General features: G+C 40.6%; 1 protein-coding gene across 1 annotated transcript in view; it reads right to left on the bottom strand.

Moving 5' to 3' along the window:
- Positions 1-841: 841 nt before the first annotated feature.
- Positions 842-16,243, bottom strand: part of GAS2 (growth arrest specific 2) — a 123,047-nt gene continuing 107,645 nt past the window's right edge. Inside the window, exon 9 of the mRNA XM_054725734.1 lies at positions 842-2,015. Coding sequence (XP_054581709.1) covers positions 1,797-2,015 — 219 coding nt within the window. The 3' untranslated portion in view covers positions 842-1,796. The remainder of the gene's footprint in view (positions 2,016-16,243) is intronic.

Here is a 16,243-nt window from a genome sequence, read left to right as displayed (position 1 = left end):
ACATCAGAAGAGAAAACAAAATTCATGAAGAGATTAATAGTTTAGTTAACCTAGATATTTTTAACTAAATTAACAAAGTTATGTTTAATTACTAAAAATAAGTTTACAGGAAGAATTTAAGCACGGGAGAAAGTTTTGATGGAAATATTGTTGCCAATTACTATACAGGAAAATTCAGTGTTAATATTAGTTTAGTAACATAAAAATCCTATCACTCAATATCTGTTTTTTGAGACAGTACAATTGTTCACTGTTCCAAGGTGATTTCATTTCCTATAAAACTAATTTTTCCCCCCAGAAGGATTACTGCCACTTCCAGCAGCACCAAATTACACTATGCCTGTTTAACAACTTCCCTATTGTGTCCTAATATAAGGTGACAGGAAAATTTGCCTTGGGGTGGTGGGCACACAGTGCAATATACAGATCTTGTAACATAGAAACCCACACCTGAAACCTATATCACCCCAAACAATTTAATATTTTTTAAACACACAAAACAACTTCCCTATTAACAGGTTGTGTCTGCTTTGATTAAATCGGTCATCTGGCAGACAGATACTTCCTCCCTGACTTTCCGGAGAAAAAATTTAAAAAGTGGACGTTTGTTGTTGAAAAATGAGGAAATGACAAATTAACTCTGACTATACTTTATATACGCAAGGTAGCAGCTCCGCTTAGACGAACACACACCATCATTCAGCTGCCCACAGTAAAGAAGTACTGGCCACCTAAAATTTGACTCTTCCTGTAACTCTCAGGGAAGGATGCCATTTGAAGATTATCTTCATTTCCGAATGAATCATTGATATTGAGACAGATCATTTTTTTTTCCAATTTATCTCTTTAATTCTTGAATCAGCAAGGACAATATTTTGCTGTTGATGGGTACAAAACAGCTCTGTCCTGGGTGTACAAGGGTATACATAAGTCTGTAACATTATTAGCTACAGTGAATTGACTTTACTAGACAGCATAGCAAAGTAGGATTAACTAAAGATATATTTTAATAAGAATGCTTTCAAATAACATGAAGTCAATGAACATTTGACTGTACAATTTACTCTGTCAAAATATAAATGTATGTCAGCTTATGTGTGTGAGTGACACTGTCAGCCTCGACACAGCCAGGTTTCTTAGGAATGTGTGGGGCAATTCATAAGCGGTTCTCTAGTGGGTGTTCTGAAAACGTCCAAACGTACCCCAGAAACTTGGTCCTAGGTAAGGGATAAAACTTTAAGGCAATCTTCCAAGTGAATGTAAACTTTTCTAAAGTGGCCTTTCCAGTAAAGTTTTACTGTTGTGAATACTCTGTACTTATTGATAGTGCTGTTGGATGTTTTTAGTAGCACATAATCACACTATTTGTCACTTTTTAAAAATCTGGCAGTTAAAAAAATGTCTGGGGTGCTTTTTACTCTGTAGACATAAAGCAGGCACTTTCTGTTTTATCTAGAAATCCTAAATTTTTTTTTCTTCTAATAACAGGTTTTTGTTTTTTTTATCTCTAGCTAGATTTGTATTTCTAAATGCTGTATTCGCCTGTTGAGAAGTAATAATTTGCCTCCAGTTTGCCTAACCTAAATCTGAGTATAGAATGCCTTTTCAGAGGTCATTTTCTACAGAAGCATTAAAATAAATAGTGCTACTCTTTGAACCTTTTTCAATAGGATGACACTTTCCTGTGGGTTACACCTTTTTCCAAAGTAATTTTCAGAGCCTGTGAACTAAACTGACTACCCTGGAGAAGTGGATACAGGCCATATGCGAGTCCCCTTGACCTGACCAACTTAGTTTCACTTAATCTCCTTCTTAGCCTTATAGTTGGCAGAGACCACCAGGTAATTATCTGGATTCATGTCCTTAAGGGTTGGGGATTTGCTCTGGATGGGGGACGTTTTGCCGTCCACACGGGAGATCTGCAGCATCCGGCAGGGGTCGTGTTTCAACAAATACCCCGCGAACGTTTCCCATCCTCCTCCCACGCGGACCATGACGTGTTTGTTGTGCAGCATCTGAAATGAAAAGGAGAGCAAACGGGTTCAATTCCGAGCGTTCTCACAGTCTCTCGAGCCAACTTGCAGGTCTCAGTGTTGTCACTGCGTTCTGTCTGCCTTGTTTCTATCTGCTCGGGGCCGCACAGCGTCTGACTGAGCGAACCATTTACCAAAGAAGCTTCGTGTGTGCCACGCGAGCGGATCCCGGGTCCACGTCCCAGAACCCAGCCTCGCCCCGCTTTGTGAATCGGTCTGTGCCCCGTCCCTGGATTGGTTTAACGTGTCAGGAGGCTTCTCTCTGACACCTGGTATTCCATCACAGGCTCATCTCTGGCCCCCCTTTCCTGCTACTGCCTCCGATCAATGCTTCCTTCTCCCCACCAGGGTATCCGTCTTTGAACAGGGACTTTATAAGAAGACGGAGATGTCTGCTATTGACTACAACACCAATAATCACACGAATATTTGATACCAAATGGAACTGCAAATGCACTCAGCCTTCCCAGGCAAGATGTTATCGAATGGCCAAGCACGTTGGTTTCCTTGACTCTTATTCTTCCTTATTACTTCAGAACACATCTTTTTAAGAAAACTTACCTTCGGGCCCGGGAGCCGTTTAGAACTCCAGGTTAACAGGGCTACAGGTTGAGAAGGTGGAGAATGTGTGGTTCTTTCTCTCTAGCAAAAACATGTCAGAGAGTTGAGGTTTGGCCTGGGGAGCCACAGAATCTGAACTTGGCATCTATCAGAAAATGTGGGATGGCGGGGCAATGCGGCACCATGACCAGACCCTGCTGACCCTCTCCCCTGCCCAGAAGGTTGTGTAGACCCTACTGGCCATGTCATCTTGGGGAAGGACGGAACTGCGTGAGGGGATCTGGGAAGCTGTTCTCATTGCAGAAACTCTACGTTCTCTTTAAATGTGTGTGTCAACTTGCGATCTGAACAGCTTTTCTCAGATTATGTCTTGGTCCTTTTTCCTCCCTTTATTTGAAAGACCTGTGCAATTTTCTTGTGAATGTTACCGACTGTATAGCATGAAAGTGAAATGTTTAGCTGACTTTTTTTAAAGTGGAAAATGCCAGTTCAGCACCCACTATCCCTAAAATTGATGCTCTATGTCTTTGACTCCCATCAAGCTGGGGATAACTTGTGTTCATTTACTGCTTTCATTCACTTGTTGAGGATCTGATGGACGTTTTGAAATCTTTCTGTGTGCCCATACCCACAAAGTCCTGCATGTGTGCTTAGGGGTTTCACAGACTCCCAGAAACCCACGCACGGACTCAAGCTGAGAAATCCCAAGTCATGGTTGGCACGAAGCTGTTTTCAAAGTCAAATAACAAACGTGCTGAGTTATCAAGAATTAAAACTATTAGACTCATGAGCATTACATCAAGTAGGGCCACAGGTTATTCCCATTTAGAGTATTGGAATTTTAGAATAGACACGTCTTAGCAAACACAATCTAGCTAGGAGTCTTGAAACTTATTTTAGCATCAGATTCTACATGTTAAACAAAATCTCAGTGGGAGTCCCTGAAATATAAAGCAGGTATAAGGAGTCAGGATTTGGCTTTTAACTGTTTTGCCTCCCCTGGTGCCGTCCACAGCACCATGTTTTTGTTTTGTTTTGTTTTGTTTTGTCAGATGAAGACACTGAGGCCCAGATCTTTTATGTGATTTGCTTAGAATAGGACCCAGGTTTCCTGACTTCCAGTCTAGTGCTCTTCCCACAACAGATCCTCCGCATTTATAAAATTCCTCAGGGCTTACCTAGGCCGTCCCAGTCCCAGTCCCACAGTCCCTGTGTGCGCCTGCACTGCCAGCTTCCAAAACTTGGGAGTCGCTGGAACAAAGGCTGGTGTCAAAATCCTACTTTGACCCTTCCTCCCACTGTTCTCAGAGAATGGCTTTGCCTGTTGCTGAATTGCTGGCACTTCTTAGCCCTGAAAATTACAGTTAGAATTGCCTCTAAACATCCTTGGTATGGATATGCCTCTGGCAGAATGACCAAGTTCATTTCAGTGTGAGGCTATTTCAACCAGAAGAATCCTTTTTTAAACAATTAGTTAACAACTTGGAAAAACAGTAAAAGAAATGTTTACGTGCGAACTCTCTTTGCAGAATCTAATGAATCCACAGACCCAGGCAAAGTGGATCCAACATGAAACAGTCATATTGAATGTGCATAATGCGGGAATTAAATGTCTGCCCACCTCCTCTTCCATATCCTTCCTATAGATAATCAGCAACCTATAATTTGCTAAGAAAGCCGGTGGACCAGTGGGCAACAATCTCAAGCCTGGGAATAAGGACCATTGGGGGTCATAGCCCTGTAGAAGTCCCCTGCCTTTTCTTGGTATGTGATCAGTCTCAAGAAAAAAATTTAACACCCACTTTCATTCATCTCCCTAAACAAAACCCCTCTTGTTTAACCTAAAAGTAAATCAACATGCTATCCACCAAATCTCTGTCAATCTTTTCTCCCTCCCCACCCGTGCTTGCCTCCGAAACCCCAATCTTGGATCAAGTGTAGAAATTGCCCTTCTAAACCAGGGGCCAGCTGCTGAGCTCTGCCGAAGAACTCTTTCCAACTCCAAGGCCAATTGCAATGAATTCTTTTCCTTTCTGTTTTACTTGGCTCCGTGTCCTAGTCCTCTCTTCTTATTCTCACACTTCCTCTCTCCATTATCATCCATCTACTGATGGCTTCACCTTTATTAGGCCTGGCTTCCTCTCTCTTGGCATTTTCACTGGCTATTTTACTTCAATCTACATTTATCCTTTTCTCCACCTTTCTAATTACAGAAAAAAATGTCTTTCTGCCCAAGGTCAATTCCTCCCTCTACATCACAGTTCCCATTGCCATTCATGCAGAACCTTGCTGCATGGAACATCCCCTCTCTCTTCTCACTGTCCAATTTATTGTATAATGGTCCATAACCTTCAGGAAATAAACATATTCAAGCCGCTCCCACTCATGTCCAAAGCAAAACTCTTCTTCTTCCACCCCATCTACTCTATTCTCATGCTTTCTCCTTACATCTGATATTCCTGATAGCTCAGTTTACACTCAGTGTCACTGCTTCTAACTTGCTATTCACTGTCCAACCCACAGGAGGCTTTGCTTCTGCCCCTACCTCAACTGACTGCACTGGGGAAAGGAACCAGGTGGCTTCTAGAATTACCAACTCCAATAGACTGTTCTTGATCCTTACTTGATCACTCAAGTAAGCTCTTTTTTTAAAAAAATTATTTTATTGATTTCTTACAGAGAGGAAGGGAGAGGGTTAGAAACATTGATGAGAGAGAAACATCGATCAGCTGCCTCCTGCACATCCCCTTCTGGGGATGTGCCCGCAACCAAGGTACATGCCCTTGACCAGAATCGAACCTGGGACCCTTCAATCCAAAGGCTGATACTCTATCCACTGAGCCAAACCGGTTAGGGCTCAAGTAAGCTCTTTGATAATATCGACCATTCCTTCCTTGAATCTTCCTACTCCTTTACTCTCTCTGACAGGACTCTCTGCCCTGGATCTCCTGCTACCTAGCTATCTGCTTGTTCTCCCTCTGCCTCTTGCATAGTTGCGATTTCTGCTATTTTTAAGTTCTGCTGTTGTAAAGGATCCTGAAGGATTTTATCCATTCTTCATGGCTTTTCTCATTCTATTTGCAACCTTATGGTTTTCACTACCACCTACCCTTGTTTCCAAATTATAACTCTAGCCCCTGCCTCTTCCCTGAGAATCAAAATGCAAAGACATCCCTGTCCATCACCTTGCACCAGAAGGTCCCTCGAGCCTTTGCTAATAAGGTTGATGGCATGGGCATCTCTGCAATGAGTCAGAAACCAAACACATTCATTTCCTTCCTAAACATTTCTCAGGGTATTTGCTACCATTGCTACTGTTTCATTCAGTGCCTCACCTTTTCCCTGGTCTACTGTAAATGCCCAAACGCCTCGAGCCTTCCCCTCTCTTGATCCATTTATTAATTTACTACCAAAAAGAATTCCTTAAAATGCAAAATTGATTGTCTCCTGCCTCAATACCTTCACACTGGCTCCCTCTCTCCAGGAGGCTGAGATTCAGTTCCCTTTATTTGCATACTTTATTCTCCATGACCAGCCCTGAAAACCTCAACTGCCCTGCCCTGAGCTCTGGGACCCATGAATTCTCTCAGTTTTCTGTGCCCAGAAAACATAACTCTTTCTTTTGGCACATTTCTCACATCTGCCCTAACTGTGGACTTCCTGCTTTGTTCTCCCTATTTACCACGACCACAAACCTTCCCCAATTCAAACATCACCTCCACCTGAAAATCTATGATCACACGTCTCACCAGGGAAGTACTCCTGACTGTCTTCTGTTTCACTCCTTCTACCATAATGTAATTGCTAATTTACCTGTATGCCCCCTTTAATAATGTGTGGGCTCACTGAAGAGAGTGATGATGTATTTCTCATTGTGGGAATCTCATGTATGGGAGCTCAGAACAGTGTCAATACTGTGATCATATAGTATTCCTTTCCGGGTATACTGCCACAGGCTGGCTCTACTCACTTTGCCTAATCTATTTCATTATCAGTATTACTCCCATTTTGTGAAAAACAGATGCTTTTGAGAGACTAGCTGATGCTCTTACACAGATTGCGCAAGTTCACTCAGCAAGTCAGGGCAGAACCGGAACGAGGATCCTTTGGCTCGTCATTACCATACCCAGTTATTCTGTCAAAGTCCTAGATTTGGTTTTTCGTTTCTGTCTGCTTAATTACTTACTCGTGATAATTCATCACAGACAGGGAATGGAACATCAATGTCAGAAATAGTCGTAAGCAGCTTAAGCAGATTAAATGCTCGTATAAAATGATTTATAGTGTTTATGTTCTAATAAACCCTAACTAAACATTGAATTGAATTTCAGAAGATTATCCCCTAGTGGCCCTAATTATTTCAGAAATAAGCATGTTTCAAGTAATGACAGGATATATTTTGCCAGGTATCTGTTGGCATAAGCAAGACTGGGCTTTGATTCTCTGATGAGGGTACATCTTACGGCTTGATTTTATTTTTGATGCTTCACAATGTTGAACAATTTTGTGTTCTTCCTTCCAAAACATAACTCCTCTTCACTCCAGTAGCATCAATGCACATGTCAATTGGATATTTAATATTGATTTTCTATGCTGCTGTTGGTTGCATTTCTTCTTGAATAAAGAAAAATAAAGTTAGAGTTGCTACAAATCTTCCCCAGTGCATGTCGCAAACAGTGTGTTTTGCATGTTAGGTCTCATTTCTCACTATGCCCCTGATCCCAACAAATAGAAAGAGATTCCTGCAGATGACAACATCTCTTAGGGGGCGGGGGACACATTAACAAAAATATTGCCTCAATATTTTTCCCAATGGCCTTAATGGTGTTCTTTAAGCAGATCTGGGCTGTTAACAAATGTTGCAAGCATTTTCTTTTTTGATGTCTCTGAGTCACATTTCTTGCCCCCAGAGAAAAGAATCAATCTGCCTCAATGTTATGTTTCTTGTTTTTTAGTAATTTCTTTCAGTTATGGGAGGAAGCATTCCCATTCTTATCAAAGGCATTTTGTTTAATGACTTTGACCTATACTAATGCTTAATTATGTGCAGTTTTCAAAGAAGGCCTCTTCCTATGTGCCAGCAAAAGGGAACTTTTTTCCCTCAGTTGACATAGAGTCGTAATATTAGAGGACATACTAAGTGCCAGGTAACCCACAAATATGCCTTGAAAAAAAAGAACATTAAAAAAAGACACACACCACAACATTGAGGTCATTGGCAATACTCTCCTTTCATAGATGTACAAACAGACAGAGAAAGGGTCACAGAAGGGGTTCCCCAGAGCCAGGCTAGAAATCACATCTGCTTTATTCCCAACCAAGTACTTGGATTTACGATTGAACTGTGCTGATCCAAAAGTATTACTTTAAAATGAATCCAATAGTTAAAGGTGGGTGAATCTCTTACTGACCCAGCAGTGGTTTGTAACCTCAGATAAGTAGCTAGATTTAATGCACATTTTGTTAGGCTACTATGTGTTGACCTAAAGCCTGCTTTCTAGTACCACCTTTCAATCTTATCTTCCTGACATTATAAGATAAAAACTGTCTCATAACCAACAAGTGCTATAGCTCACCCAGATACTTAATTCAAAGGAAAAAAAAATGGGTTGCAGGGAAATAAGTTAATTCTCCCATATCAAGTTAGAACATAATAAAAAATTTAAAAGGTGTAGAGGTGGTTAATCAATAGCTTCTTATAAGTCTGATGTCACTGTGGTATCAGGGGGTTGAGTACTCTGGCTCTCATGTATAACAACAGGGTTTTCAGAAAAGAGATGTTTTCCCCATAATTATGGAGCTTGGAGAGACAGAGTAGAATCACATTATGTATAGCAGATATTAAGAGCTTAAAGCAAGAAAAAGTAGGTCTTTTTCTTCTCTTGGGAAAATAATTAGTCTTTAGAAACAAATACCTCAACTTCATTTTTGGTTGACAAGGTATAGCCAATATTTATATAGATCACAGACTATCCTAGGTTTTACTAAACAAAAGCAAATGAATACATTTGTCTCATAAAACAGCCAGAAAGTATTGTGGCTTTATTGGTAATGCATTTGCTTTTTAAAGTGATCAAGCTGTATACCTCTATGCTATTCAAGCTAAATGCTTCATGCTCCTATTTGATAGCTTTCCTCCATTAATTCCGCAGCAGAGACCTGCTTGGATGTTCACATCTGTCCTAAATCATAATCCCTGTGAAATGCTTCAGGTGTCAGGACAACACTGACAAATCTGTTTCATTCTGATTCCAATCTTATGTCGGTGACCTTGAAAACAGAGACAAGCAGGAGTATCTGCCGAGTGCTCTGAATACCAATGTCCTTAGACCCTGAGGATGTAAAGCTTTCCAGCGGGTGCCCTCATGGTCTCTCACACTCCACGGATTCACCCTGTAGTCCCAGGCCAGAGTGGTCTTTCTACAGGGAAAATCTGATCATGCCACTGCCTTGCTTAAACACCCGTGAGTGGTTCTCTGCAGTTTCTCGGCTATTTTTATCTCCAACCCACCCGAGGAATAGGACTCTATCCCCACAAGAAGTCTGTGGCAAAGATTCTGGGAGAGCAGTACTGTGTATGTGTGTCTGTGTGTAGGGACTGGGTGGAATCTGCGCCTCCAGGTTAGGGCAAAAGCTTACATAATTTGGAGAAACAACCCACCAGCAATTCTGATACCTCTCTCATACCTCTATCCCACCAACCCCCCTTGAGAACAACTGTCTGAAACACCAGGTACTTCATGGCCCAGCTACAATTCCTTCCCCACCTGATTTCTCTCTATGCCAGAATGATCACATACAGCTGTGCAGGTTGTGCATTGCACACCTGTGCAGCTACCGTGGCTCTGTCCATGCCACCCTCCAAAGTACCTACCCCATAAATATTCTGAACTCCTTGGAATCCCTGCATGCAGAAAAATGCTCCTCATTCACCAGGTGAATTCAAATGAAGTCCCTTCCTTTGGCCATTCAACAAACATTTATTTGTTAAGTGCCAGGCAAGGTTATTCCTTGTGCTATTTCATCCCCAGAGGGCCCAGCACAGTGCCAAGTATACAATGGGCACTCAGTAAATATTTGCTAAGTGAGTGAATGAACAAAGTTAACACCTACTAACTCTTCACCCAGGCATCAATGCCTTTATGAAATATTAGAGGTCCAGTGCACAAAATTCGTGCACTGGTAGGCTCCCTAGGGGCTGCCAGCTTCCTCCAGCTGCCTGCTGTTGCTGGGCTTCCCTCCCTTCCCCCCACTGGCCCCGCCCCCTGGTCAAACTCCCAGATGAACTCCAGGTCAAGGGGACAATTTGCATACTACGCTTTTATTATACAGGATTTTTGTACTCTCTAACCTTTAGATTGCCTTCTTTGAACCTTGTGAATTTCCTGCAAAGTGCCTTTAATACTTTGTTGCCTTATTTACTTGCCTCTCTTTCTCTAACTCCCTGTGACCTCCTGAAAGGGTGGCATCGTTTGCATACCTGTCAACAATTACAATATGTGATAAGTAGCAGACATTGCATATTTTTTGAAAGATAAGAAAAGGGAAATGAGGAAATTATTTGTCTTTAGAAGACAGAGTGAAAAAACTGGGAAGTGAAAGATAATCCACATCAACTATTGTTTAGAGAATTGCTTAAAGATAGCTTTTAGGTCAAAGAATGAATGAATCACATAAAAAGGAAAATGGGAGAGTCTATTGCGAATCAATTTTTTAAAAAATGGACAGGAGCCTTGGCTGGGTAGCTCAGTTGGTTAGAGTGTCATTCCCATATGCCAAGGTTGCAGGTTTAAATTCTGGTCAGGGTACATCCAGGAATTAACCAATGAATCCATGAATGGGTGGAAGAACAAAACGATGTTTCTCCCTCTCTCAAGTTAATCAATCAATAAATTTTTTTTTAAATGGACAGGAAAGAGAAAAAGGAGAAGAGGGAAGGGAGGAAAGAGGAAGAATGAATCCAGAATTAATTTATGATACTATTCTCTTGGTGATCTTCTTCACAAGTCCTCATTACACCTGGCATTTTTTAAAATATCGTTCACTATAGTGACAAATTACTTAGTGAAAATGTCACCCCCCTCCCTTTTTATCTTTTAATTCATAAGTGTTTGGGACACTCAGCACAACTCTAGCTCTCATTAAGCCCTTTCCCACTTAGCTGACCACAACGGCTCACATTTCTGCCCACTCTGTTAATCACTCTCCAGCCAGCCATCCTTTTAAGAGACAACCATCTCTGACACCGATTGCCTAGAAGAGATACCCTACCTTAATTTAGATCAGTTCAGCCTCCTGGGATATCATATGTTTCCTAATACCTCCTTGTCAACCCTGTTCGGTGTGTTTTTACAAGCCATCATAACTTCAGTGAAAATATTGTCTTTAGAATGCAGGCATCTGCTCTCCAGAGAACGAGTGGTAAATTATCTTATAGGACAACAGACTCTGTCACCATCTAATATTATGCTAAAATGGCATATGTTCAAAATTGGGCAACTGAGAATTCAGCTGTCTGCCTACGGGACCCTGTCACACGGAGGAGTAAGATGGCAGGTGTTCCATCTCTAGTTTGCCATGTTGAAAGCCTGATACCTGCATTTTTCAGGTAAGTGATCTGGTTACCTGTTCCCGGGGCAACTGAGGCTCTGTTAACCACAGCTGACATGTGCACACTTGTTTGTCATCATCTCTAGCTATTTGAAATGATAAAGGGTTAAATATTACTAAAATAAATAACATTTTGGAATTATTGCATTACTGTTCATAAAGCATGTTTCATATCTACTGTCTCCTTTTTATTTCCCTAACAGTCCTTTATTGATGATGCCTTTTTCTTAGATAAGGCTTCCGAGGGATGGCTTAACAGTAACCATTTGTTTTGCCTTTACCAGACTGCCTAAATATGGTTCCTACTGACTAGATGTACAACTCTGAGACATTTATTTAATCTCTCTATGCCTCAGTTTCTCATCTGTAAAATGATTATAACAATCCCTTCTTCCTAGAGTTGTCTGGACAAAGATATCAATATTTGTAAGCATGTAGCAAAACTTCCTGGCACATGATACTCAGTAGTAGCCGGCCATTGTTGTTGTTGTTATTATTAAAACAATGATATTGTTGTTGTGATGATAATGATAGGCTTCTTATAGAGTTTATTTCATTTAATTCTTGGAGCAACTTTAAGTGGTTTGCATTATTATCTACATTTACAGATGAGAAAACGGTAGCTCAGAAAAATTAAGAAAATTGCCCAAGATCACTCACCTAGGAAGTGAAAATATTTAGATTTGAATATGACTCTCTCTGACTTCAAACACAATACTCGTTACTACTTAACTATACCTGCTAAAGGAGCTTTGCCAGGGGTCCCGGTTGTCTTGAGTTCTATGGGTGTCTTCCCAAGGATAACACATATTTTCTTGGGAATACATTTTGACATTTTTGTGATGTCTCCATTGCTGATCATATTGCCCAGTCTGCACATATCCCAGCCACAGATCAAAGAAGATGTTTGATATATGCTTGGAAGAATATATCTGAATTTGGACCTGATTGATTCACCCAAACAAAACAAAAAAATGTTGAAGGAATCATAGAGGGGAGAGATCCCTGACAGTCTGCAAAGTACTTTCTCTGGTATCATGTCCTTTTGTTGTCACCCCTGCTCAGTACTATTCCCATTGCACAAATGGAGAAATAGGCTTAAAGAGTTTCAGTGGCTCACGAACACAGAGCAAGAACACAGATTTACTCTTCTGATTCCCAGTTTTGTGATTTGTTGTCTTTAGTAATAAAACATACATCAGGGCAAAGGTAATCCTCAAACTCTCATTTGAAGGGTGAACTACTATAGGTCCCAACCTCCCAACTGGAACAGGGCTTTGAGTCAGAAATCTTCTGGCTACTGAAGCTGGTCAGAAAAAAAAAAATAAAATAAAATAAAATAAAATGTCTGGGCTGCTTTTGTTGTTTCCTTCCCAGGAAGTTCACTTCCCAGTCTCATTGTAGACTAATGACTCTTAGTAGCTTCTTTCTGGAAGCAAACGTGAGAAGAGTGGCTAACAAAAGAATGTAAGGATTGACTGGCAAGAGTGCCACTTGCATCTTCTTGGAAATGTATGTAGGAGCACCTAATTCCAATAGCGGGTTAGTTCTTACCTACTTGTTGTGTAAGGCCCCCATTTCCCCAGCTCTGCGCCAAATAAAATTAAGGTGCCTTCACCACAATCTAACTACCAATGGCATCACTTCAGACAGGGAAGGCAAAGTTATAAATATTTCATACAACACTCAGCATAGTGAAAGCAATGAGGTGGAAGAGGCTGGTGCTGGAAGGAACAGCTGCTCAGAGGAAGGATTTGTAGCTTGTCTGATGGAGACTAGAATTCATCCACCTCTGAAACGTAATAACTATTCAGGAAGGAAAGCTGGGATCCAAGGGGCAATGAAAATTCATTCCTTCCTCTCGTCAAACGTTTGTCTAATTCAGTCTGCACTCCCATTCTTTCTTTTACACACTGATGCCAAAACCCAACAGACAGGAATCAGTCCTCAGAGAGCCACATGTTATTTGTGATAAAGACACATGCCAGCGATTTCCAACCTGTGTCGTCTTGGGTCCTGAAAAGTAACAACATTGTCTGTAATCCAGACACTGGAAAAACTATTACTTCCCTGCCGTTTTTCATGTACCTTTAGCATATTGGTAAATCCATTAAAATGAAAAACAAAGTATTACTCACATACATTCAGATCTTTTTTATTGACAAAATATTTGAAAACATAAGCTTCCTTCCTCTTAAAGCTCCAATCAAATGAAAGGCAAGGAACAAAAATGTTATAAAGCCATAGGACAAAGGGAAATTGAGAGGATATAACAGTAAACAAGAAAGTAGACATTTTTAGAATATGGAAAACAGATGAGTCAAAACCAACTAAGGGTGGGGAGAGCTAAAACACAAAGCCTGAAATGATAACTGCCCAAAAGAAGGCAATGATGCCTTGAAATTAGAGGAAATCTAGGTGTTAGAATCACCAGGCAACATGCCTTGAAATTAGAGGAAATCTAGGTGTTAGAATCACCAGGTACTTCCATCAGGTGAGGAGTGCAGCCGAGAAAAGGAGAATCCATTGAAAGTTAGTGTAAGCATCAGTTAGCTCCCTAAATTTGGTGTGCCCCACTCCAGATTTGCTGTGCTGTGGTCATCCATACAGAAAAATGACGGTGTCCTCATAGAAGGAGATCTAATGTTCACTTCAGCAGAAGTTGAATCAGAGATCCTCTAGGGCAGTGGTCAGCAAACTCATTAGTCAACAGAGCCAAATATCAACAGTACAATGATTGAAATTTCTTTTGAGAGCCAAATTTTTTAAACTTAAACTTCTTCTAACGCCACTTCTTCAAAATAGACTTGCCCAGGCTGTGGTATTTTGTGGACGAGCCACACTCAAGGGGCCAAAGAGCCGCATGTGGCTCGCGAGCCGCAGTTTGCCGACCACGGCTCTAGGGGATACACAGGCACAGGATGCATCGATATGTGATGAAGTAAATACAGCAAAGTGTCCATTACACAACTCAAATGGTAGCTCTCCGGGTATTGACTTGACTTCTGTGTGTTTTTGAAAATGGTCACAATAAAATGGAAGAGAAAAAATTCACCCAAATCCAATCTGTCCTCACCATATGCACTGCTATCTCCCTAGTCCCAGGTTCTTTCATCTCACCTGGATGACTGCAATGACCTTCTAACTGCTCTTCCTGCATCTGCCCTTCCTTGCCCCTCAGTATATTCTCAACAGAGAAACGAGAGGGATCTTGTTAAAACAGAAGGCAACTCATGCTACAACTTACTCAAAACCCTGTAGGCACCCCACATCCAACGGCATCCACGTTCCTGTGCGGTCTGGACTCCCGTGACCGCTCTGACTTCCTGTCTCAGCACTGGGCCCCCATATGCTCTGTTAAAACCACATTGCCTCCTGGCTATTTCTCAAACACTCCAGGGTCACTCCAGGCATGCTCCTGACTTGGTGTCCCTTCTGTCTAGAAGACATTTTACCCCCCAGGTAACTGCACAGCTAGCTCCTTACCTCCTTCATGCTCTTGCTAATCTCTCACCTTCTCAATGAGGTTTACCCTGATCACTCTTTTAAAATCACAATCTCTGCTCCTGGCACTCCCAATCTGTCATACCTGGCCTTACTTTTCCTTCGCCACCCACCATGACATTTGCTGCTTTCTAGCAAGCTCTACAAGTTACAATTGATGTTTACTGTTTATACAGCATATTCCCTCCTAACTAGGGTTGCCAGATTTATTATATAAAAATATAGGATATCCAGTTGAATTTCAATTTCAGGTAAACAATGAAGAACTTTCATAGAATAAGTATTTCCCCTACTGTATTTGGAACATACTCATTCTAAAAAGAATTGTTGTTTATCTAAAATTCAAGTGTAACTGAACTATTTTATTTTATCTGGCAACCCTTACACACACACAAATACATATACACATGAATATAAAGTCCTCAAGGGAGTCAGGGATCTACCGTTTTGTTCTCTGATATATCTTAGCTCCTATAACACTGCTTTTTTTCATTATATATGTTCAATAAATATGTCTTAGATTAATGAATTATTACACATTTTCTCAGGATGACCTTTGCAAAAACAATGGAATAAACAGCTAAAGACGTGTGATCCAGGAAATAGGGGGTCCTGTTTAAGAACAAGTTAAAGAAGACTCAGGTGACACAGTGAGGCCAACCCGAGGAAGGGGGAGATGCAGAAGGACTGGAAATGAAACTGATAGATGAACTGGTGTATCTTCCTGTGACATCATTGTGATGGCTTTTACAGTTCTCCAAGGGGATCTGACTAAGGGCTTCTTAGTCAGACTTATGACAACAAAACGAGACATTATTGACTTCAAAGAAAATAGAAATGGTTATAAAAGGAAAAGTGGTTGTGGCACACTACAATGTTTGCATGATCACAATGAAGTAAATGCTGAGTATTGATTTTTAGACATTTTCTACGGTATGCTCATAAGCCCCAAGGTAGCTTAGAAAATGTCTAAAATTTAAAAACAAAGATATATCAGCATCATTGTGTGGTTTGAAAACTTGAAGACAAAAGAGGCGGCTATAAGAGATGAAACTAGTTGCTTCCAGGGAGAAGTCAGGAGAAGGGAGGGGAAAGGGAGGAAGCAAGTTTGCTCTTTTGGGTCATACATCTTATAGCACCATTTTATTAGTGACATACATGAATTTCTTTATAAAAATTAAAGTTAAAATACTCAGTTCTTCAATTTAAGAAAACAAAATAAAAATAGGGAAAATAGAATTTCTAAAACATCAACATAGGAAATATATATATTTCATCATCCATAAAACAATTTATTGCTATAAAAATCATATTCTTCTTTTGCAAACTAGCTGGCAAATTCTCATATACTTCACGACATAAGGATGTAATTTTATCTGAAATCACTACAAAATTAATGATGATCTTTTTCCCCCACTTTGATATACTTCAAGAGTAGTGTATAATGGAAGAGTATTCAGACCCTAGGTACATACTTCTGGACTACCCAAATCTCAAATGGGTTTTCTAACATTTTAACAGTACCTAATGGTTTA

Source organism: Eptesicus fuscus, chromosome 13 (assembly GCF_027574615.1).
Source record: "Eptesicus fuscus isolate TK198812 chromosome 13, DD_ASM_mEF_20220401, whole genome shotgun sequence".
Lineage (NCBI taxonomy): Eukaryota > Metazoa > Chordata > Mammalia > Chiroptera > Vespertilionidae > Eptesicus > Eptesicus fuscus.
Note: the sequence above shows the minus strand (reverse complement) of the source record. Positions and strands in the feature narration are given on the sequence as shown.